Source organism: Aquila chrysaetos, chromosome Z (assembly GCF_900496995.4).
Source record: "Aquila chrysaetos chrysaetos chromosome Z, bAquChr1.4, whole genome shotgun sequence".
NCBI classification, from domain to species: domain Eukaryota; kingdom Metazoa; phylum Chordata; class Aves; order Accipitriformes; family Accipitridae; genus Aquila; species Aquila chrysaetos.
In genome coordinates, this window is record NC_044030.1 from 77,947,068 (window position 1) to 77,971,209 (window position 24,142).

At 42.0% G+C, this 24,142-nt stretch overlaps 3 protein-coding genes across 10 annotated transcripts in view; 1 reads left to right on the forward strand and 2 right to left on the reverse strand.

Annotated features, from left to right (window-relative positions):
- LOC115336627 (myogenesis-regulating glycosidase-like) overlaps positions 1-5,456 on the reverse strand; it is a 34,649-nt gene extending 29,193 nt beyond the window's left edge. The window contains exon 1 of the mRNA XM_030003966.2: positions 5,373-5,456. The gene's annotated coding sequence lies outside the window, so the exon portion shown is untranslated. The remainder of the gene's footprint in view (positions 1-5,372) is intronic.
- Positions 603-7,054, reverse strand: NUDT2 (nudix hydrolase 2). Of its 5 annotated transcripts, none has more exons than XM_030003981.2 (4): positions 6,945-6,963; positions 6,151-6,204; positions 5,373-5,530; positions 603-1,535 (listed from the first exon to the last, which is right to left on the reverse strand). In XM_030003981.2, exons 3-4 carry the CDS (start codon positions 5,503-5,505, stop codon positions 1,222-1,224), a joined length of 447 nt encoding a protein of 148 aa, XP_029859841.1. In that variant the 5' UTR covers positions 5,506-5,530; positions 6,151-6,204; positions 6,945-6,963; the 3' UTR covers positions 603-1,221. The 5 variants fall into 5 exon arrangements, with proteins under 5 accessions (XP_029859841.1, XP_029859840.1, XP_029859842.1 ...); XM_030003980.1 differs by lacking the exon at positions 6,945-6,963 and adding an exon at positions 6,775-6,938; XM_030003982.1 differs by lacking the exon at positions 6,945-6,963 and adding an exon at positions 6,653-6,671.
- A 133-nt stretch (positions 7,055-7,187) lies between these two features.
- Positions 7,188-24,142, forward strand: part of KIF24 (kinesin family member 24) — a 33,323-nt gene continuing 16,368 nt past the window's right edge. The window contains exons 1-6 of one of the 4 annotated variants that reach the window (XM_030003964.2): positions 7,188-7,240; positions 13,485-14,112; positions 17,400-17,589; positions 19,461-19,558; positions 21,633-21,848; positions 23,399-23,486. In XM_030003964.2, the coding sequence (XP_029859824.1) occupies positions 13,499-14,112; positions 17,400-17,589; positions 19,461-19,558; positions 21,633-21,848; positions 23,399-23,486 (1,206 nt within the window). In that variant the 5' untranslated portion in view covers positions 7,188-7,240; positions 13,485-13,498. Of the gene's footprint in view, positions 7,241-8,671; positions 8,816-10,624; positions 11,164-13,305; positions 14,113-17,399; positions 17,590-19,460; positions 19,559-21,632; positions 21,849-23,398; positions 23,487-24,142 lie in introns of those variants that run through there. The other 3 variants (XM_030003965.2, XM_030003963.2, XM_041121043.1) reach the window with 3 other exon arrangements.

Here is a 24,142-nt window from a genome sequence, read left to right on the forward strand (position 1 = left end):
CTTTCTCATACACTTATTTGCTTTGCAAGGTCCAAGCGACTAAGCAGTAAAGACTGAAGGAGACGTAGGGAAGAAGGGACACTTGTTCTCCCCCAGAGTTGCCCAGGATTCAGAAATCTCATTCTTCACCTAAAAATTTTAATAATGCCATTGTGCTTTTTTGGCATTCATGTACCAAAACTTCCAAAAGATTATGAACCATTACTAACTGAACATGCATAATCATACAGAGTGCTAACAACCTCAGCTCCCACCAATGTCAATGACAAAAGAGAGGTCCACAGGAAAGCTGATGCAGGCGAGCTCATCGGTACCACCGCAGGCTTCTGCAATCATCCAGCCTGTGTATCTACAGCACAACACTGGCAGTGCACATGGCCCTGCTGCCCACACATGGGTGCAGGCTGCAGCCACAGAAACACTGACACTATCAAACAGAAGCAAGATTGCACATTTGCTTAGATATTCTGTCCAGAAAATGCTGTATTAGGCAGATAGATTTCCCTTTCCCAACCCCCTGAATAATGTAGGCCAAGGTGTCTGTTAAAGAGCAAAGAGGAAAAGAAAGAGGCAAAAGAAGAACTTCAAGTTTACCATTTAAATACTGTACATTAACTGTTTACTAAGACTCTTTGGATGGAAAATGTTTTCATAACAGTATGTTAGTGATGTACGTAAATTCATGATACAAACAAACAAGACCTGAAATGATTTGACAAGTTATCACAGCATATCAGTGGAGGAGTTGGGAACAGAACTACTGCTTCTCCATTTGAAATGCAAGGTGCAAGTTCTGCAGTAAAACATTTTGTTATTAAAAATCTCCATATGCTCATTTTCTCAATTCTGTAGTTCTACATCAGCAAGTCAAGAAAAATCAAGTGTGTGATTTTTCAAAAATATGTGTGGTTGTTCAGCACTTCAAAGAAAAAAAAAAGGAACAAGAAAAGATGACAGGGACAGAGGAAGTCTTTGTTAGCTCTGGGTTTCAGTTAAGAGATCTCTGGCTCACGGTTCAATCAGACCACACTTTTTTGCATTAGTTAGGGGAGACACAAGCTCTTTAAAAGCTCTTCACTGAATTTGTATAGATTTAAAAAAAGAAATCTATATTTCTGTAGCCATGTAGTTCTTCTCCTGGTTTAAAAAAAAAAAAAAAACAAAACCAAAAACCACAGGCCATGCTTCCTCAAAAATTCCCCTTATCCTTCACAAAAGCATTTATTCTTTGGAGCAGAGAAACTGATGCACTTCTTTCAGCGTAGCCTGCATGTCTTCATACTCTGCAAATTTGCAAGCATCCTCCAGCTTCAGCCATTGGAAAGCTTGGTGCTCCTCCGAGAGCTTGATTTCTGTGTTACAGTCCTTCATTTCTGCCAGCCAGTAAATGACGGTCTTAGGTTTGCCACGGACAGGATAGTGCAGTTCTTTCTTGTACCCCTCTATGAGGGTGAGCTGACTGGCCTGCAGACCAGCCTCCTCCCGCGTTTCCCGGAAGGCTGTCTGCAGGTCGTCCTCTCCTGGGTCCACGTGGCCTGTTAAGAAGGTGAAAAAGTAAGTCTCCGAGAAGGAAACTCAGATTTTTTTTATTCAGTTGACAACTAGGAAACATTGGGAGACAGAGATGAGAGTACACTCTAGCTGATACAGAATCAAATGGAAATTGGAGAACAAAGATTGCTTTTCCAACTCTTACGTCTTGATTTGTCTTTGTCTCGTGGCTTTTAGGATTGTTGTTTATTCGACATCTTCTGAAACTCCCAGCGGCCTGTCAGCACTATGCATCTTTTCTTCCCAGTCCTCCTCTCCTCTTCTGGAGCACTCTGCACCCGTGATGTTCCACCTTAGATCACACTGAGGACTGAGTGCCTCATGAATGTTTTTCCTTTATCCAGCTAGAGGGGGACTGCTCATCTGCGAGAGTCTTAGTCCTCTCTCAACCCTTCCCTCCCACAGAAGTTTAAGGCTCATTTCTGCAAAACTCTTACTCATGCCAACAGCCCAGAAACAACGGGACCAGGCACCAACAAATGCCATTTAAAAGGTGAGTTTCAATTAGGCAGTTAGGGGTATTTTTATTTCTCTCCCATATTCCCCTCTGAAATGCAGCAAGCCTAAAAGCCAGTCCTTTCACCAGCTGCGTAGTTCTCCTAGGACACATCATTTATTTTACATTGCTCAGAATGAGAGGTGCCATTACAAACAATGGATAAATATAACACATCCCCAGCTGTTTGTACTTTTGTTGAGAAATGTCAGATTTGGTTTTCTCATGAAAGCTCCAGACCAGAACATAAATAGAACAACCCAAGCAAGATCTCAAAAAAGCAACATAGCAGGAGTTGGGAGGCTTCAAGAGGAAAAAAAGGTTAAACTTTATTTTGCCCCTGTGTCACTATTTTCTGTGTGGCTGGCTGCAAATAGCCGTAACTTCGTCAGAGAGAGGAATCCTTCCTCAGGGCCCAGGAACCCAAATCCACCCTTTAGTACTAGAACTGGGGTATCTGGGAACCCATTTTGCTTTCCCAACAGCTCTCACTCACTTCTTTGTCTGCATATCAGTTTAAACACCTCTTACTTAAAACGTGACATCATCTCAAATATGAAATACACTTCTATTTCAAGCAGCAACTGTGTAGAAAACAGCATTTGATGTTGCACTTGACATCTCAGATATCTGAGATCAAATATGCTGAGGCTTTAAGTAAAAGTATTTTCCCCCTGAATCTCAGCACTGCAAGTCAAGCTGTTTCCTTTTTGATGAAGTATGTATTTCCATAGCTGGGACTTATTACTAACAGTTGAGAAACAGAATCCACTTGGCCTTGCACAGCTGGATTACCTTTACAGTACCCCCAGCAAATGCCCAAAGAACATCCATGAACAGTAAGCACCCACTATTTTTTATGATAGTCATCATCCATAGTTGCCAAATGTGCAAAGAATTGAGGTTTGAGGTAGCAATAAAGCTGGGGGGCTGAGATTCAGTTTCAAGTCAAAGGACACCAGTGCAACCTCGTGCTCTCCAGCACAGCAAAAGGCAATCACCTCACCCTGCTGTTGATAACCTCAAATCTAAGCTCATTACTGAGCTCATTACTTAGTTTCCAACTTTGCGCAGTACAGTCTACCTACCACACGGAAAAAGGACTGCTGGCAGCACCTTAGACCACAGCTTTCAGATCCTCCCAGCCGTTGCACTAATGCAGTTCCAATATGCTGAGGAGGAAAGTGAACCCCACACCCCTTTCCCATCAGCCTCGACAATTTTAAAGTCGCAGTTCTAGGAGCATAGATGAGGCTCAGGAAGCTCTTGTGGGGAGATCCAAGCAAGTCCAGTTTAATCCCATAAGGGCTGCAGCTGCTCAGGGTACATTTAAAATACCAGTGTGCAGCTGTAGCTGTAAATTGCCTTTTGCGTGCTCTTGGACAGAAGATTACAACTTCTCATTCTGGCTCCTGCCACATTAAATCTATGTCTGCTTCATATACAAGTTATGTTACTGCATTGCACAACCTGATGCTGCCTTTGAAGACCACTCATATCGCAGAGAATATATAATGTAATAGCTCCCCTTCATTTATTGCCCCCAAATCTGTACCAAGCTACTATTAAAGGCTGCCACCAGACTGTGGCTTTTTTATGTGCCTTTTGATCTATAAAACCTTAAACAATATGTCAACAGAGGTGATTCTTCTCCTCTACTCCACTCTGGTGAGACCCCACCTGCAATACTGTGTCCAGGTCTGGAGTCCTCAGCACAAGGAAGACATGGACCTCTTGGGCCGGGTCCAGAGGAGGGCCACAAACATCATCAGAGGGATGCAACACCTCTCCTGTGAGGACAGGCTGAGAGAGTTGGGCTTCTCCAGCCAACTCCGCCGAGACCTCACTGCGGCCTTTCAGTTACTTCAAGGGGGTGCAGCAGAAAGATGGGGACAGACTTCTTCACGGGGCCTGTAGCGGTAGGACAAGGCGCAACGGTTCTACGCTAAAAGAGGCTAGATGCAGACTAGATACAAGGAAGACAGGTCCTACCCTCGGGGCGCTGCCACGCTGCAACGGCTTGCTCACACAGGTGGTAGATGCCCCATCCCTGCAAACATTCATGGTCAGGGGCTCTGAGCAACCTGATCTAGCTGAAGATGGGCCTGCTCACTGCTGGGGTGTTGGACCAGATGGCCCTTAAAGGCCCTTCCCAACCCAAACCATTCTGTGATTCTGAGTGCGTGAGATGTACGCCTATGAGTATTTTCACTCCCTACTGAAATGCCTACGAGTCTTTTCAAACCCTTGTCCAGAATTGCTGTGCTCCCAATGAACCTTTCCACACGGGTCTCTCGTCTCACAACAACCAATCCTGTCCCAGCACATGTTTTTTAGCTTTCCAGTAGGCTGCAAATTCTACTCCCTTAGGCTTTTGGTGAGGTGGACAAAAGTGGAGGTTTGGAAAGTTTTGTTCTTTCCCTTAATAGGAGAGTGTACCTGATGCTGTTACGAGCTTTTTTTCCAATTTGCAAATTCCTGTTTACAAACTGCTCCTGCAGTATGCTTTAAGAGCGCTGCATTTTACAAAACAGGAAGTAAATACTAGCAGGAAGAAATCTCAGAGGCTAAGAAGATCTACAAGGAACATGAAGTATTTCTGTGCTGCGCTTTTGCTGGTACCAGGGCTGTGACTATGTACTACCAAACACTGGCTCTGTTGTTATACGTCTCAGGGCACCAGGCTTGTCTTCTCCTTTGGGGCCTCACTGATGAGCAAGGATGGCTTAGGTGAAGATGTCTGATAAGGTTACTTCTCCCAGCTGCTCCTCTCATCTCTGCTGCATTAGTCATGTGCTCTTCATCAGTAATTCCTGAACTTAAAGAAATTCCTGCGTCTTTTAAGAAAGGCGCTTTAAAGTAAATCATCACCGATTTCAGTTTGCCTTCTAATGTTGCACTGCAAACTGTGACCCTTCTGCTTATATATGGGTCAAACAACCGTGCATTGGCAGCAGCGCTATCTGGCGGAGGGTCAGACCTGAGCGAGAAGGTAAAAATTTCTCTAGTTACCTAATTTCAGTTGTCTGTTCAATGTCTGCCAGAAACATCAGATATCTAAGGAGCACGATTGGGTGACACCGCCCCCGCCGCCCCAACCCCAATCAGTTGTGCCCAATAGTTTATACAGTCACAATTTGCGAAGAATTTTGGCCACAAAACTCCCCACCCAGCTGCACAAACAGCACTATCAGTGGTTACTGTCAACTGATTAACTGCCCCTCAAAGCTGACCTTAGCAGCATTCTGCCAAAGTTCAGTCTATAATCTCACTCACTCCCAACACAAACTATCTTGAAGTGTGTTGTTATCAGAATAAACATCACCTTTGGGTGGGGTCCAGTGGTGGGTCCCATAGGATGTCTGAAGGAGGAGGTATTCAATACTGTCAGTGACCTTAGAAGATGGTGCTGACTGCAGCCTCCTGTAGATGATCAAGCCACAAGCTCTCACAGCCATGCCCCTTTGTTAACTGCACGGAGAGCTGTGGAAGAGCACAGAGGATCAAGCAGGAACAACATACAGTGTGGAGCTCAAACAGACTAGCTGTATTTAGCCAGCAAACGTATCTCAGCGTGCGCTAAATCGTCCATCCCTTTGAGTTACTACACAATTAAAATGCATCCTATTAACTATATTTGAATTGTAAAAAAAATTGCGTCCTTTCCTTTTAAAACAAGGAAACAGGAACCTGTATAAAAGTTCAAAAACAGAAAGTTACCAAGTAGCATGAAATATGACCTGCATGACATTTCTTTGCTGCTGATATATTACAAACCACACTGTAGGGAGAAAAAAAAAAAAATCATAAAGCAAGAGGAAAGCCACCGATTAACACTCTGAAGCTTTTCCACTGCAAAAATTCAAAGGCCCTGTGCAAAGACAATACCTCAACGTTATTGGAAGTGACATAGAGAAATGATTGCCCAAGATAGATCCCCTGCAGCAGAGAACTCCTCAAGATGCCAGGGCAGAGCTGAGAAAAGGAAGGACAAAGGACAGGGTGCCTACTCTCTGGGCTAGAGATGAGGCTGTTATACAAAACTAAAAGCTTCTTGGCATATGCTATAAGCACTAACTTGATGTAAATTGAAAGGAACACACCTCTTAAGTGACAAATATTATAATCAATAAGCTATGCAGCCAGGACAACTGGTCCTACACAGAAAAAGAGACAAAGCAATGGAGATGAGAAATCCATGTTAAAGAATACAGCAATTCCCAGTTCCAGGAAAAGCTTTGCATTTTGACGGAGCCGCGCATTTCAGTAAGTAATACGTTTACACAACACTGTTTTTCCCCGAGATGCCCAGTGGCACCTCCAGTTTCCAAACCGGGAAACCACACCACAGAGCCCTTCCCCACCAAGCCCCAGGACGGCGTCCAGCTCTCTCGGTTAACCCCTCTTTAACCGCCTCAATCAGTGTCTGACCAGCCGTGCCAAAGATAACCCACCCCTACTGCCAGCCACCAAACCCCCGGGCAGCCCAGGGACCGACGCCGCCTGACTTGGAGGCAGAGGCCGCCCAAGGCGGGAGGCCAGCACCCCCTCCCGTACGCGCCCGGGAACGCCAAGCTCGCTCGGCCGGAGCCTGGAAGGACAAACCTCCCCCAGGCCCGCCAGGCACCCCGGGGCCCGGCTCCCCTTCCTTCCCTCCCTCCGGCAGAGGGTGGCCCCCCGCCGTGTCCCCAGGGGCCGGCTCTCAGCGGGCAGGGCCCTGCCGGTACCAGGCCGAGGTGGGGCGGAGGGACCAGGGCTGGCGGCCCGGGGGAGGCCGGGCCCCTCCGGCCGTTGCCATGGCAGCGGGACCCCCCCCCCCCCGGTGCAGGCCGGGACACTGGAGGAGCCGGACACGGAGGCTCAGGGACCCGGACACCCTCACCGCGGCCGCCCTCACCTCCGCTTCCGGGCCGGAGAGTAGGCGGGGCGCGGCGTACGAGTGAAAGCAGCCTCAACCAATCACAGCGGCACGGGCGCCGGCGGGAGCCCCTCCCCCTCTCATCCCGCCCTCCCGCCTGGACTCTAGGCTCCGCCGAGACCTCGGATTGGTTTCTCCCCGCCGGGACACGCCCTGTCCGCGCTTCTCCCTCGCTCTATTCGCTGGCTGCGGGCGAGAGGCTGCGCGCCAGCGTTTGAAGCGGGAAAAGCGTTGTTGCCATGGAGACGCGGCCTAGTCGCCGCTGCCGAGCGCCGGTGAGTGGCAGCGGGGGCCGCGGGCGGGGAGGGCGCGGCGGCTGGCGGGCGGGGGGGTGCCTGCCGTGAGGTGAAGGGGACGGCCGCGCCGAGGCAGCGGGGGAGCTGTCCCGGGGCCATCACCCTCCCCGGGTGGCGGGGCAGCGCCGCGGCTTCCCTCAGCCCCGTCCCGTCCCGCCGCGGATCCCGAGCCGGCCGCGGTGCCGTTTGCTAGGCCGCCCCCTCCTTCGGGCCCCGCCCGGCCCCGGTGTGTGCGGGGAAAAGAGGAAAAAAAACCGGGGTGGCACAGGGAAGGATGAGAGGGGAGCCCTCACATGGTGGGGCGCGGGGGCGAGGCGGCTGCTGCAGGAGGGTGCCGGCAGCCGGCTGGGTGCGAGGCCTCCGCCTCAGCCCTGCGCCCCTTCTTCCAGGGGTGAAGCTGTACAGTTCCTCAGTCTGGGACTAAATTCGGAGAGGGAAGCTATAAATCCCTACGGGTCTAAATTCAGTAACCACGTCCCCCCTCAGCCGTACAGTGTAATTCCAGATGCGTGGCGGTTTGTTTTGATACAATTATAAAATAAATTTTGAAAGCCATTTGGTAAATCTTACTGGCAGGAGAAGCTTGGGCACAATCTTCAAATAATCAGCATCCCAATATATCTTGTAGATTATTTTCTTAGCATGCGGTTGAATATTAGACACTTCCCGTTTCCACGCAGCTGTTGTTTTAAGCAGTTGTCGGGGATCAGCTGTAGGATGGAGTCTCTTCTGCTGAGGTCACCAGACTATACTTAGTATGAAGGGCTGATGATAAAAAATAGCAGTCTCTTACCAATTGAAAAATACTCTGTTGGAAAACAACCCCTCCAACATTTATTTGTTGTTTTTCAGTCTGTTTTAAAGAGCAATGAAATGCATTGCAGTTTTAGTAACCAACTCCCTGGTAGGTATGTCAGTAAGTAGCAAAGGAAGTAGGAGTGTTGCTGCAGGGAGAAGACCTGCATCATGGTCCAACTGTAAAATAGTTGTCATTTATTAAAAGTTTTCCCTCAACATTAAAAGTATTCCCTCCTCTCCCGTTACTTTTACTATACTGAAACTATATGTGGTTATCTATTGCTAGTATTCAACTTTGTTCCTCATGTCTTCAAAACAGGCTGCTACAACAGTTGTTCCAATGAGCAACAGAATATTTAATACCGTGTTGTGTACGTGCACAGGGAGTTGCATAGTGTAATCCTATGATCTTACAAAGGGATCTGCTGCAACGTCAAACACGCTTTCATAGATCCCTAACTACTGCATTAAACTAAAGTCATAAATTCATGTTACAGTACAGGTTTTCTCTTATGGAGCTTGTGTTTATAAAAGTACTACCACACCCTGACCTCATTCTTCACAGGAATAACCTAGTTTCCAAGGAACGGGGTCAGAATGATTAAAGGCAAAGCATTTTGTGTGGTGCTCTGGAAAAGCAAATTAGCCATTCACTTCTGGAGGGCAAACTCAGGTTTGGCTTTGGATCACAGTTAAAAAAGAGCTTAATGTTCAGATGAATAAGAAATAAAAATGGATGACTGGTGGCATGAGTTGGTAAGTCTCCCTCTTCTTAATCATATGATTGCCAGATTGGCTTCGTTCTGGTCTTCTGCTTCTATACTTTAAAAACCAGCAAAAGCTTTGGCACAGACAAAGCCCGTGCGGAAGACTTGTTTGGAGTAATGTGGTTACAAGTAATGAGTACAATACGCAGCTATAGTTGTGGTCAGGAGAGGCAACGTACCTACCTGCTACATGCATTTACAAATTTTGTAAGTTCTTAACTTTTGTTCTTATAAGGTACTTGTAAAGGAAAATTATTTACAGAATACAAAGTGATTGGCAGGAAAACAAGGTGCTGTTTAGGTTTTGTACACTGGTTAACATTTATTGTTTATCAGATACTCTTGAAGATTGTGCCTAATAGAATTATTTCATGATCAGACCAGAGTTTATGATTCAGAATGATTATCTTAGATTATTTGTGGGATTAAATGTATAGTTGCATTAGTTTGCATTTGTAGGAGTGCCACATAAGATTTCTTCACTTTGCCACGACTTAATTTCCCTAGTTTAAAATACAGATATAGTGATACTTGCGTCATGTCTTGGTGGTGGCAATCAGAACTATCAGGGGAAGTTGGCTAAAATTGTCAGGTAGATGTGAGTGAGCTACAGTGGGATAACAGGGCATGGGAGTGTTATTCAAGTGAACGGTGCACTGAGATCTTTAATATATCAGAGGTTAATAAGGATCAAGATATAATGGCCTAAGGCTGCTTTATTCTTAATATAGTCTATGTAGGGATTTTATGTGATTTATTTTATGCATAATGACTGACACTGAGTATCTTTGAAGGCCAGCCTTTTCTCCACTTTGAAAAGTGCATTGAGAATGAGAAGATCTGTGTAAGAGCTAACTAACAATTAAAAGCATTTTAAAATGGAGGATCAGCTCCTAGAGCATAATTTTGTGGTAAGTTAATTTTCTTCAGAATATGTAAAATTTAACCACTCATTACTACTGTTTACGCCTGACTTTTTGTTTTTCCCCAGCTTTATGACCTTTAAAACACCTCTATTACTGAAACAAAGGAGGAGTTCTCTGATGACAAGCTGTGATCTTATTTTGTGCTTTGAGTTGGTCCCCTTATATAAAATTCTAATGCTTTTTTACGATAAGTACTTATCCATTACCAGCATGTGGCAGCCTTTTAAGATCTTTGTAAAACTTCTTTGCATAAAGAGTTGTAGAGAACTCAGGTTTGCCACATAAAGATGATAGGCTGACTAGTCCCTTGTTCAGACATCTCACATGTTCCAGTAGTAAGGTCTATCACCATTAACTGTTTCTCCCTCGATGCTAGCCTGTGTATTAGTAAAGATGCTCTGGACTTCGTTGACTTCACTGTTTCACTGACCAGCTTCAGCATCTTTTTGTCAGTGGCAAAGCAGGTCTCTTGTGTGAGAATAAAGTGAAAATTTCAAAGTGTAGCTGAGTCTGTCTGCCAGATAAAATGAGAAGGGCAACCACTGAACAGCGAAGAATTACAAGTGATGTTGTAATAGAGATTGAGTGAAAAGTTTTTGTTAGGCCTGAGACTATCTGACCTTATAACTGGATGCTCATGGAGAATTATGCCTCCATACTGACTCACTTCTGCTGCAAAATATGTTATATCCAGCTGTTCTAAGAATTCTGAAGCTTTTGTCTCAATCTTGTTTTCAGTGAAGCCACTCATAGCTTTGCAGGGAACAAGACCTGGGCTTTGATGTCACGTTACTACACTGAAGAATGTTATATTTTTCTGCCCCAGGACACAGTGTTCTCTCAGGTGAACAAACAAAATTGGATCCTGACAATAACTGAGGTAGTGCTGGCTTTTATTGTAAAAAACTAAAAGTCTTCTCTTTTTTTGCCAGAAGATGGCATTATCGTTAAAAATTTAGGCTTCTTGAAAACCTACCAATACTACTCTTATTTCTTTACAAAGCTAATTAATGTTGAAGAATTACATATCTGTTTTAGAAACAGTGTCTTCTGACACAAAGAACTCTACAGTGTTGGACAAATAAAGTATTCTTTTAATGAGGAGAAAGGTGCTCCTTTCTTTTAGAGCATCGCCAATTAAAAGGCCAGAAGGGTTTCACTGAAAACAGCTGTTTCCCCTGAATTCTCTCATGTATGAACCAGACCAAATCTTTTAGAAAATTGTCTACTCTTGAGTTTTGAAGTAATCAGAAATGCTGGAACCCATCACCATGACAATTGCTTATTTTTTTCCATGGTTAATTAATTTGTTACTCCTTTATTTGTCAATGTTCAGTTTTCCTAGGCTGTGAAATTGCTGTGCCATGGATGGAGAGACACTGGAGTTATCTCCTGAAACCACTTATTTCCAGTAAGATTTAATATATCTGGGGAAGCAGAAGCAGTTATATTACTTCCTGGGCCAGCTCTCATTAAGAAGCCAATTAGTTGCTTTCATATGGCACAGAGCCTTAGCCAATAAGCTGTACAGAGCTGCTTACATGTCTCAGTACTAAACTTCTCGTACGTTCTGCAGTACCAATATTACTTGAATTTTCTGTATTTTGAGAATCCTACTCCCTTGTTACCCCAGATAATGGAAACCTGTCTATACAATCATGTCTAGCTATTTAAATATATTTTGTTTAATTTTTAATTAGAACCTCGACCTTAAAATTCTTAGTTCTCTCCCCTTGTCTGCTGCTTTTGTTTTGGGAAGTGTCTCCATTTTTTTTCTCTTTTGTCCTCTCTCTCCTGTGTCCAACACTATAGTTCAAACAGAGGTCAATACTGAATTAGTTCTTGCACTGGTCTTTGGCCACTCTGTATTTAACTTAAGCATATATAAAGATGTAGGTGTAATCTAGGATACAGAGTGAGAATAGACAAAAGAAATTTGCTGGATTGTTTTCATCTTTAACAGATTCTCAGTACTGAGACTGGTGTCTTGGCTTTGTGTTCTAGCTGCTTCTTTCATCAAACAAAAGAAGTTTTTCATGGCAGTGCATGCAGACAATTACGCAGGACCTGTACTGATACTATATTCTATACTTCAAGCTACCTTATGTAAGATAGGCATTTTTTCAAAAACATAACCCTTCTTTAAATGAAGTCTGAAGTTCCTGTGGAATTTTATCTGTTAGAGAAGTTAACAAATTGTGAATGCTTTTGAAAACCCTTGCACGTGTGTCTTAGCCTCTCTGATCTTTGGGTTTGCTCTCCTCTTTGTCAATTTTGATTTCCCCCTCCTAGGATCTAACAATCCCAGCAGTGGCTTTGACTTTACCTCAAGATTCGGAATTACATATACATACATATTAAATAAGCCCACCTACATACCAGTGTTTTTGTCTTGAAGCTTGTTACTGCTGAATCTCATAATTCTGTTATGGCTAACTACTATGTACAGCTTAGACTCTAGCTTCTAAGTCATTTTAGATGTCCTCTACTGCACCTTTTGGCCTTTGTAATACCTTATAGAATCAGCACTTTAATACAATCTTTATTGTTTTATTGTTATTATTTGTTTTATTGTTATTATATTGTATATGTATACAATATATATACATATATTGTGTTATATGTCAACATAATATGTTAATTAATGATATGGAATCAAATTGGGGGGTGATATTTGGTGACCTTATTTTCTTATGTAATGTTATTGTAGAGATGCTTGAAAATCCTGTCAAAGAACTTACCCTGAATTACAGGGGGAAAAACTTAGTCTTAAATAACTTGGAGTTGTTGAATGTTATTGTAACCTCCAAAACTGAGTAAGAGCTGTATTTGCTAAGGTCTTAGACTGAACAAAGATATAAGAAGGCAGTGGGCAACAGACACTTGAAGTGCTATCATTTTTCCATTTTATGGAACAAGTAAAAATATCTGCAGATATTAATCCATCTGGATACAGACAGCTGCACAATGCATTGCTAGGGAGACATGAGTGAAGGAGTTGGGGGTTTTTTGGCATACCTTTCAGTGATGCATGTTGCTTTTTCGGGTTTCCCAAGCATGCAAGTGTGGCGTTCCAGTAGCATATATAGATTTAGAGAAATTCTGTGTTTCACATTTCGCAGAATGTTTTGGTTATTCTGTCAAGGACACTTAAATGCTCACAAGATTCATGACATACAAGAGAAAGTTACACAACAAAACTACAACTTTGCTGTAGTTGATCTGTAAGGTGAATGGTCTTAGTTATTCAGCTTGAGGTGAGGACAAATGCAATTTCTTCTCCTTTGCTTAGTTAACCAGGGATAGCTGAACCACATTAGACCACATGCCCTGATATTAAATTAAGTGTCTAAAATTAGGCATTTTACATTCTGTAGCTTGAGGACAGGGTTTCAGTAGCTGCCGCATTCATCAAGTAGACATCAGGCGTGTAGGAACTCTGCAGCAGTAAGTAACACTGCATTGTGCATTTCTTACACATAATTGTGTATTGTCTGTAATTTCAAAATATAGTTTCATACATAAAATATTTGTTTCATGTTTAGTTTATTGTTGTTATTGCTATATTCTGTAGTGTTTGGCAGTCTACTGTATTGTAAACTCGGAGTTAAACAAGCTTCTAGCCTAACTGCAGGTAATGGCATCAGGAAATGTGTAGTTTCTTCATTAGTAACTTTGTCAGATGTGATGTTTCATATGATTCTAATATTTATTTTGTTTGGTTTCTTGTAGACTTTAGCTTGAAGATGGCTTCATGCCTTTATGAATGCCTTTGTGAGGCAGAACTTGAAAAATACTATCCCCATTTTGCTGCCTTCGGTGTTGAGAAGATTGATGAGCTTGCCAAAGTTTCCACAAAAGATTATACCAAACTAGGGGTCCATGACATGAATGACCGCAAACGACTCTTTCAGCTCATTAGAATAATCAAAATTATGCAGGAGGAAGACATTGCAGACTTAAGCAAGCAAGATTTTCAACGAAGTGGCCTTTTCGTTCAGCCTCAGGTGACCAGATCAGGTCCCCGTAGACAGCTGCGTTTTGAGTCCTTCTTTGAAGAAAATGATGGAACAGTTAAAGACTCTGAATCTGAATCATATGGTTCATCTGATTTCAGTGCTAATGAAGAGAAGAACAGTGTAGGGGAAATGTTGGGACACATTCAACCACATGATTCAGAGCTGATCAGATTAACTAGAAGAGACCTAAGTACTTCTGGAATATGCACAAAAAAGGACCTGAGCTGTCCAACAGTTTCTGATGATATTGCTCCTCTCCTGGGGGATTCTGAAGCTCCTATTGTACAAAGAATAACTCATATTTCAGGGTATAATTATGGACTACCACATTCCTGTGTCAGGTAATAATCAGTCACCTTTATTTTGCTATATTTCAAGTTAGTCGTAATTATTTCTTTTTTCTTTGTGGAAGAGAATCTGTCTTCATCACCTCCAAATAAGCAATCCTACCACTACAGAGCAATGCAAAATCTCATAGAGAAGAGAGATATTAATAAGCACTTGCGACTATCCAAGTCTGGTAGAAGGAATCAGTTGAATTTCACCAGCTGCCACTCATCGACGTTGTCTAAGAATAGTCTTTATTGTCTTTCAGGATATAAGGCTTTGTTTTCTTGATGTTTTGGCCAATCTTTCTTTCTCTTTTTCTTTCTATGAGACTGTCTTGCAAAACATTATTTTTCCAAAATATGGCATTGTCAAGTTTTTCCCAGTAAAAAGGATACACGCTGTGATGGCTATATTTCTCTATAAAGAAGTTTCTGAACTGGAGCTTTAAAAAGAAACAGAATGAATATTACAGGGTTGGGGTATAGACGTGGTGGTGAGAGGGATGCCTTGCAGCTCTTTCCCAAGCACATGATCTATAACTTTCATACTTTTCCCGGTGTTTGGTAACAGAGGTGCTATGGTTATCTTGAACCACTGATAAATCTACCCTGGCAACACTTCTAAAGGACAAAATATTTTTTTTCCTGATTCAGCAGCAGAGCACATACCCCTCTGCACACATACTACCAGCATCTAGCTAATTGCAATGCAGCCATGGCAGTTTTGTTTTAAAATGCAGTGAAGGCAGGTAGCTATATGAGGTTGGGGCTTGGTCTGGGAAGGCTGTGGGGAAAGATTTGGTATATGGGAGGATCCATGGAGTCGGGGTGTCAGTTACAACTCCCATTGAGCATGCATGTAGCCTGGAGGGATAGATGCTGTTGCCACAGTGGAAAAGATCTAAAGTGACATAGTAGTTAGAACACTTAAACCATGAAATGCAAGACAGAGGTTTGTAACTCCCCTTTGCTGGAAAAAAAAGATCCCCACATTCCAGAGAAGTGCACTAACCTCCTACATATATTGGCATCTTAGTGCATTCTCTGTCTTCTCTAGAAGCTGAGCCAAGGTGCAACTATAAAGGGCAGGATTCATAGTGCTGGCGAGTAAAAAATGATAAAGTATAACCTAATGGCTTAGCTAGGGGAGTTCAAGATTTTTAATCCTGTGATGGAGCCATGTATCTCCATTGTTCTCACTTTCTTTCTTGTTCTTCTCTTTTTCTAAGCATGTTCTTCTGTGCCTAGCATTATGGTTCATTTGTGGGCTTTCTGCATCCTCTTCCAGACATGCCCAAGTTTCTCTTTCTCCTGTTTTGACCGCAGAGTATGTGTTGTGCATTCCAGGCTTGGGCCAGTTTGCTGACACTTGGGTTTGTGATTCCTGTTTTGCAAGTGCCTAACTCCTTCCCTAAATCCATCCATTCCCATGTCATCTTGTGATTTGACCACTGTGAAGGCTAATCTAGTCTCATCTATGAGAAACATTGGAAATCACTGGCGTGATTTCAGATGGCAAAAAGATAAAGAGCTCTTTTAATATGTTTAAATGTATTTTGCACTTGCCCACAGCAAATGGCTTGATTTTGGCAGTAGCAGACAGGGCACAGTGATTCTTCCGACTTATTGTCTGATCAGGTTTCTAATGATCTGTGTCAAGATTTTTTGTTTTTCTAGTAATAAAAAAAATCCATTTTGTTATAAAATACAGTTTCTATTTAAGAAAGGTTAATAGAAAATCTAAACTTCAGGTTCAGCATTCAGAATTAAAATGCATTCTGTTCCCATACTCTGTATTGGAATGAATTTATGCCTTTTCTCTCATGAACAGAGCCTCCAAGTCTTCAGTTTTTTCCTTTCTCCAAATCTTGCAGTCAGTCCTTCTTCCTTCAAGCTCTTAGAGCACAACAGACTCTTTCTGTAGGTCACTAAATCCAGCCTCTGACATGAGAATTAAACTTCAGAGCCTCTGATCATCAGTTGGACAACATTTGGTGCCTAGTGATATCCATAAGCTCACACTAACTTATGAAGCATCTTATTTCAAGTATCATTGCCTTTCTTTTCAGGGGAAAGAATTTTCCATCTAAATGCAGGGCCTGATCCTGGTCTGCATGGGAAAGCTGTACTAAAATTAAAGGGACTCCAGTTACAAGTAAAGATTACTTGTGTGTAGTCTTCAAAGACCGCATCTTGAGATTTATATCTGCATGTTATATGCTTCTGAGGGATCATGCAGCACAACAGCAATGATACTACAAGCTTGTAGCTGTAATGAGATATTGAGTAACTTGTGGGTTTGATTTTAATTTATTAGATTACTAGAATATGTTAGTTTTCAGCTGCTACATTAAGAGATTTTGGAAGGACATTCGGACAGCATGGCAGAAACACTACTTTTGGGCAAGTTGGGGCTTGATTAAAATGATTTTTTTCTCACAAATTGACATGCAAATCCAGGCTGAAAATCACTACTTATTTGGCTGAAGACAGCTTGAAAAAGGGAAAGGCGGGATGAATACCTTTTAGTTGAAGTCAAGCATAATCTGTATGCTGCATCACAAAATGCTTTACACAGTAGGTTAAGCAATGAAACACAAAATGACCTCATGTTTCTGAGGTGTCTAGAAGGGAACTAAAGTGGACTTGCCAAAATACAAGAGCACAACTTTGCCTGTGGTCTGAAACCCCATAATTTTTTATGAAAAAAAAAACCTCAAAACCAAAGGGGAGACAATGAAGAGATCAATATTTCAATTTTCTTTGAGCTGACTAAGAACATGGTGATACTGTCTTGTTTCCCAGTTTGAGTCATTTACTTGTAACTTGTTTGACAGCCTATAAGAGGAAGAATGAAAGCCAGCATAAGAGGAAAAGCAACTAAATATTATACCTTCTCCTTTTCAAGATCTGTTCATACTTTCATCTGTACATTATTAAGTGACTAATCATGACTGCAAATAATTTCAGCAAGATTAAATTTCATTGAGTTAACTTGCATATTATGCCAGCTTCAATCACATGTTTATGGACAACTGACAATATGCCAGTCCAGCAACAAGTTTAGGAATATAGCTGTATAAACACAACTATTTTTTTAACAGAAGTGCACAAAAGGCATCTGTCTATTTAGGAAAAAACAGCAGAAAGTTCACCATGTAACAATGAGTGTGTTTTGGGGTTTTTTTGATAAGCCATTAAAGACAGAAACATTTATCTGATAAAGCTAACAAATTTGTGCATATTCGAGATTCTGTAGTAACCTGATTTTAAAATGTAAACCTACATTATTGTTGTAGATCCAGTACTTCTGAGAAAGAGACTCCATGGACAGAGAGTGAAAAAATCAGAGTGTGTGTCCGAAAACGTCCTCTAGGCCTGAGAGAGGAGCGACGTGGGGAGGTTAATATCATCACAGTGAAAGACAAAGAAACCCTACTTCTTCATGAGAAGAAGGAGGCGGTTGATCTCACCCAATATATTTTACAGGTAACATGCTCCACTTGAATGTTGTGTTTATGGGCCAGTCACTTGCATGGACGGGATAAAGAAAATTGTGCTTGGAGTTTCCATGAGGGGAAACAGAAAAGGGCTGTCTGCATTTCTTGCACTGAAATAGTGGTGGGCTCTTCTATGAGCTCAGCATAACTATATTTGAATTGCTTCTGACTTATGCCAGCCTGTGGTAGAAAACCTGAGCCCAGAATTTTAAGCCTCAAAAGCATGTCTCTTGCAGCTTTCTTTGCATGTGGCAAAATAAAACTACTGCATGCCTTGCTGCAGGAAAATTGCCTGCTGCAGGGTCTCCTGATAGCTTTCCAGGGTACTTCAGTGAGGAGTTCCCTTTTCACTATTTCAGCACTGTAGGTCTGTTTCAATGAATCACCCACACCCTTTTCCCCTCCCTTCCTTTGTTCTTAAATGCTTTTGAAAATTAAGTTCCCTTTTGGTCTTTGTTTCTTAATCCCAAATACCTTGTGCTGTCATAGTTCAAATTCTCACTTTTGACTGACAGCACCAGGAACAGAACTGATTTCTAGAGAGCGGCAAGCCATTCTCACTCTACTGGGTGTTATTTTTACAGTCTGGGTCCTAGGAACAACTGTTTGGAGTATCCAGTAAAAATTCAGTTTGCAGCTCTGGGCCCGGTTCATGTACCATCGTTTACAGTGTGACACATGCAGCAACTCCACCCCACTCCCTCTATCTGACTACCTATATTTGGCATTTATGCCATGCTTAGTACCTTAGTATCTCAGTGCTGAAATAACCACTAATTAATTTTGTTATGTCAGTACAGACAAATGAAATCTTGCTATCAATCAATATAGTCCAAACAAAAGTATGCCATGGTAAAGGCTGTGTCTATTCTATAAGACCCAGGAGAACTTCTCTGCTTCCAAGTCTGGCTACTCGCCCTGCCTCCATCTGTGGTTCCTATAGAAACGACAGCAAGGGGTACAGAGCAAATGGGAGGTGGTGAGGCATATTCCAGCTCCACAGCTGGGGGACCCAAACTACAGGCCCATCACAGAGCACATCTGCCTGCTGAGCTGAGCGTAGCTGCTGAGACTCCCTGGTTTAATCTGCCTGTGTGCTAGTGTGGTTTTTTGAGCATCATTGAAGGGATTCTCAGTCCTAGACATCTACCACTTAATTCACACTGCAGTGAATTTTTTAGAGTGCAATGTTAGATACCCGTCCATGGAGGCTCTTTTGAAAAATATGATGTTTGTGACTGTCCCAACAAACACTATTCATAACCTAGAAAGAGCCCATAATGAATTCTGTTGCAGTGTTTCCAGAGACCCTGCTGCTTTGGGTCAGATATGGAGTGTAGGACGTTTTGGGTTTTCTTGCCCCCTTTCTGAGATAATACAATCCATCTTATTTTAGGAATAGCTTCTGTTTTCTCTGACACAAAAAGTTTTTAAGTCTACAGAACAGAGACAATCATAACTGAGGACTAATTTTGAGAGTCAAGAGGTGACTCTGACTTCTTTTTTACTGTTACAGTCTTACTGTACATCTGTAGGCTGATTCATTTCAAGAGTAAATTTTCTTTAATTAGTGTGGGGTTTTTTTCTTCTCAGAAGGCTGTGATATGTTCTGCTCCAGAATGATGGGAAATTAAGGCATCTTTTTTTTTCTTCTCCTACCCTCAGTATCTTGATTAGTCGTAATGATGTGTTCCTGCATATGTCGTGCTGCATGGTAAATGTGCCAGATCACTTTGTACCTGATCCAAAGCCATATGAAGTCACTGGAAAGACTTCTGTTAGTTAACTTTAGCTTTGAATGGGGGTGAAGGGAAAGTGAAACATATTCATTTTCATGTAAAGATCATATTTATTTTTCAGCATGTTTTTTATTTTGATGAAGTCTTTGGGGAGTCATGTACCAATCAGGATGTCTATATGAAGACAGCTCATCCTCTCATTCAGCATATTTTTAACGGGTAGGGCGTCAGTGCTTACATTTATTATTTTTTGCCTTGTTGTTTTCCAATTTCATATACTGCTTTAATTTTCTGTTACGCTTTTCATCTTCTGAAAAATACATTTATTTCACCTTTGCCACATACCTTCCCCCTTTTAGAATGTCTTTGATTACAATTTAGACAAAATAAATCAGGGAAAACTGTCTTCACATTTGGTAAGAAATCTAAATCACAGAGGATGTTAAAATTGGACCTCAGGTGCAGCAAAGAGACACCACGGCCAGCCTAGAATGAAAAAATGTGCGCCAGGATTTCTGAAGTCTAATCTCCAATCTAACAAAGGTTTCTGTGTGGTATAGCACACTTATCTGTAGAGGAATATTAACTCTTTCATGAGACTGCTGTGAGATATTTTTGCATATATTTGTGCAGTTCACAGGGCAATAGAAATTATTAATAACCTTGTGATTTATTTTTATTTTATTGTTTTATATTTGCTGAGAGGTTTAATCATAATTACATACTTTGTGATTAATGGGAAATTGATGGTGGCTTTACATAAGTGATCTTACTTTCACACAAAGTAACAAGCTTGAATATAATTACATTTTTGAGTCTTTGAAGGAAAGGATCATGTATCCATGTTGAAAATTAACAAAATGGAGCATTCTGCTACTGAAAATCTCCAAGTACCATCAGGAGAGATAGAGTATCATGCTCTTGAGAAAAGGAAAGTGAAAAAGGAGAATGAGGCTCGTAGCTTGCTACGTAATAATTACTAAAGGCACAATTCACATTACAGCTAATCCAGTAATGCCACCAGAAGAGATGCCACTGTTTTTTCTCAGCCTTCCCTAACTTTTCTGTTAACTCCTGCTGCATCCCCTTCACTGGCACTGGTCTAACCTGACACCGTGGTGAGCTAATTCTGCAACCTAAGGTGGCAAGCAATTGTTCACTGTGCCTACTGCAGCCCTACATTTCTACCCATTTCTCTGCCAGGGTACTGAGCCAGCTAAAAAGTCTTTTTTTTTAAGGTAGGGGGGAATAAATAATTTGTTCTGTCATATTTCTTTTTTGGCTGATTCAGTTCCCTAAATCTGTTCACATCATACATGTGGGTTCAGTGCTTGTATAAGAGCAATGATGGGGAAGGAGAAGTAGGCACGCAGTAACCTCAACTTAGGTGGGCTTGAAGGGCATTTTATGTGCATTGCCATTATAATCTTAAGGTGATATGATGACAAAGCTGGAACAATCTGAAATAAGGCAAGACTGTGGTTTCACTAGCTCGAGTGAGTGAACCAAACAGCTGTCTGCCACTGAAAGGGGATCATCTTCTTCCTTACCCCCCACTAGACACATTCCCATAGGTTACATGAAGCCAGTTTGGGCATATCTTGTGATCCTCTGTGAGGTACTTTAATTCACTGAAACAGCAGAAAATTAGCTTGCAAAAAAGTGGAAAGCCTTCTGTTGTTTCAGTGCAGTAAAGTGAAACATCAGAGCCAGCACAGGCAGGGCTGGGTCAGTGGGGTAGGTTGCACAGCTGGGAGCAGAGGAAAGGAAGAGCAAGACCTTCCCCTAGGCAACAACAACTCTTCAGATTGACTTAGCTGTGTGCAGGACTGCAGCCTGGGACAAAGTAACCTTGCTCAGTAAATTGCAGTGCTGGGGTGTTAATTTTCAAGTACAGCATGTTTTAATACAGAACCTGACTTGTGGCTGTTTTGCATCTCATGTCACAGTCATTTTTCTCTGTGATTCATAATCAGTAGGATTCCCATTCATAATCCTACGATACTTCTGCAGCATCTAAACAGCTGGAAGAATGATAATGAATTCTTAGTTTTCTTAAATTCATTTTTGGCATCTGGAAGAAAGGAAGAGAGCCAGCACTTTGTGACACGCCAGATCTCCACAGGACATGCTTGGGAATCGCTGTTAAGTGTTTTGCAGTTTCCCAGACAGAATAGCAAACTAAACCTCATTGCTAAGAGGCCACTATAGATCGATATTGACATTGCAGAATCTTTTTTAATAGATATGAATTAATCAGATGTGACACTAAAAATACAAGTTGTCTTCACAGAGGCAATGCAACCTGCTTTGCATATGGGCAGACTGGTGCTGGCAAGACTTACACTATGATAGGTACTCACCGGAACCCAGGACTCTATGCCTTGGCTGCCAAGGACATCTTTAGACACCTGGAAGCATCACAGTCAAGGAAAGATCTCCTTGTTTTGATCAGTTTTTATGAGATCTACTGTGGACAGCTTTATGACCTGCTAAATGGAAGGAAGAGGTATTTAAATAAAAATATGTTTTACTATAAACCTATGGTTAAGAATTAGTTGGTTACTGTTTATAGATTGGTTACTGTTTCATGCAATTACATTTAACATATTACCATTTACAGTAAATGTTATGTATTTAATTAGGGTTGTTCCTAGGAACTACTTAGAGGAAGGCAGAATCTGACACTAAATACTGTGGCATTGATAGGGGCTCCTGGTTTTTACTATTTTGGGGGGGAAATAAGTAAGAATAAAGACCTATGGTTGACATATGAACTCATGCTGTTTTGCTTACACTATAATAATATGCTAACTGAGCATCCACAGGTAGAGAAAGAACCTTCTTGTGGCCAGAAGTTCTTATGCCAACCATTGTGGAGTCCCTGTCTTTCCCTGCTCAAACATAAACTTTGGCTGTCCCTCCTGCTGTGCCAGTGGGGCTTTGCCTCTTGCCACTCTTGTCTCTGAAGATCCTGTTGATCTCCCACTTAACATGCTTGACTCTGCAAAGTCTGCTCACCTCCCTGCGCGCCTTTACCCAGCAGCCCAGTGACTCAACCAGACAAAGCCTCTGCAGGTGATGCTGCCATCACCCTCAGTAGTAGCACCTCAGCCCCAGACTCATTTGGATGGATGTATAATCCTACAGGAGCTCTATCCAGAATGGAAATCGGGACAAGTCAGTACATACTTAGTATAAAAAAAAATCACTGTGGTCTGAAATCTCTAAATAAAATAATAGTCAGTTAAGATCTCAGCGGTGAAATCTTTCCAGAGTGATCTTGAAGGGACATTACCTGTCAGCTGGAGGCCTGTAGCAGCCTGAAGAGCACTATCCTTAGAGCACACTGGAGGGCTCAAGCGGGAGGCTTTCTGCCTGGGGAAGTGAGCGTCTGTTCACAGAGGAAAAACCTATTTCTCTGCATGTGTGTTCCTTTTCTCCAAAACAGCCTTTAAGGAGCAGGTAGTGTAATCTGCCATGTAAGGAGTCAATTTACTAAGTAAGAAAGAGTGTCCTTATATTCTCTGCATGTCCATTAGCTATCTTACATGTCATTGAAGGAGAAAATTGAACTTCCTCCGGTGTGCATCATGTCTGTATTCTTCCTGTATACTGTAATGCTTCTGTGTGATTCATAGCAGAGGTGCTCTGAAATCTCACTCTATGGCTATGTGAGCTGCTTTAAAATCCTGTGCAAAAATCTTGAGAACTTGAACAGAGCATAAATTACAGTCTGAACTTGCTAGAGAAGCCTGAGATGCAGTTTAAAGAGGGACAGGAACTCTAAAATATAAACATGATAATTTACTTCCCTGCTTTATTATATTCCTGAACTAGCAGAAATGCATTGCTAATGTCTCCTTAACAGTGAAATGTCAGTGGTACATGTTACAAATTAAATACCTCTTCAGCTCTGAAAATAAATGAATGACAGCGGTGCCTCTCCCCAGTCAGTAGCCTTGATTGCTTTTTCACAGTGTCATAGCACTGACATGTGTTTTCATTGCTGCTAATTGACATTTCAGAAACCTCCTTTCTGTACTGTTTCATTTTCAGACTTTTTGCAAGAGAAGATAGCAAGCACGTCGTTCAAATAGTTGGACTGCGGGAGGTTCAGGTGGACTCTGTAGATCTACTATTGGAGGTAATATCTATGTCTGCGATTATTTTTTGTCTTCTACAGCCTGATTTGCTGATTTGTAAGTGTCCTGGGTTTGGCTGCAAGTGGCTCTGTGGTGCTTAGTTGCTGGCTGGGGTTAAACCGTGACAGTGAGATATGTCATTTACAGAGATTGTTATTTGTTGTATAGTACATGTGTGTGTTCCTGTTTAAGGTTCTGAAATTGGCAACCCCAGCAGAGCACTGAGGAATACTATTAAAAGTGCCTTTATTTAGTAAGCTTCTTGGGTCACTGTGACTTGTGTTAGCGACATGCAAGCTGTTGATTTACAGCTGTTTCTTCTGCTGCCACTCCTTATGGAAAGATCTTTGCCAAGAAATAGACTGCTATCACTATTCCAGAAATTAAATAGTGTCCCAGCAAGGGACCCTGAAAGCTGGATAAGTATTTTCTCCCAGTGTGGTTTCTTTGGCTTCTATGAACTTAAATTGTCTACATTAAAGGTACGTGGATGTGGGACAAAAGATATAAATTTGAAAGTTAACAGAACGAGAAATTAGAAAATACTTAAGATTGAAATACGGATCTGAATTAGGATTAAGACACTACTTAGATAATGATGGGTGATAACAGCCACTTAAAATTAGGATTGTTAAATGGTAGCTGACATTCAGCACAA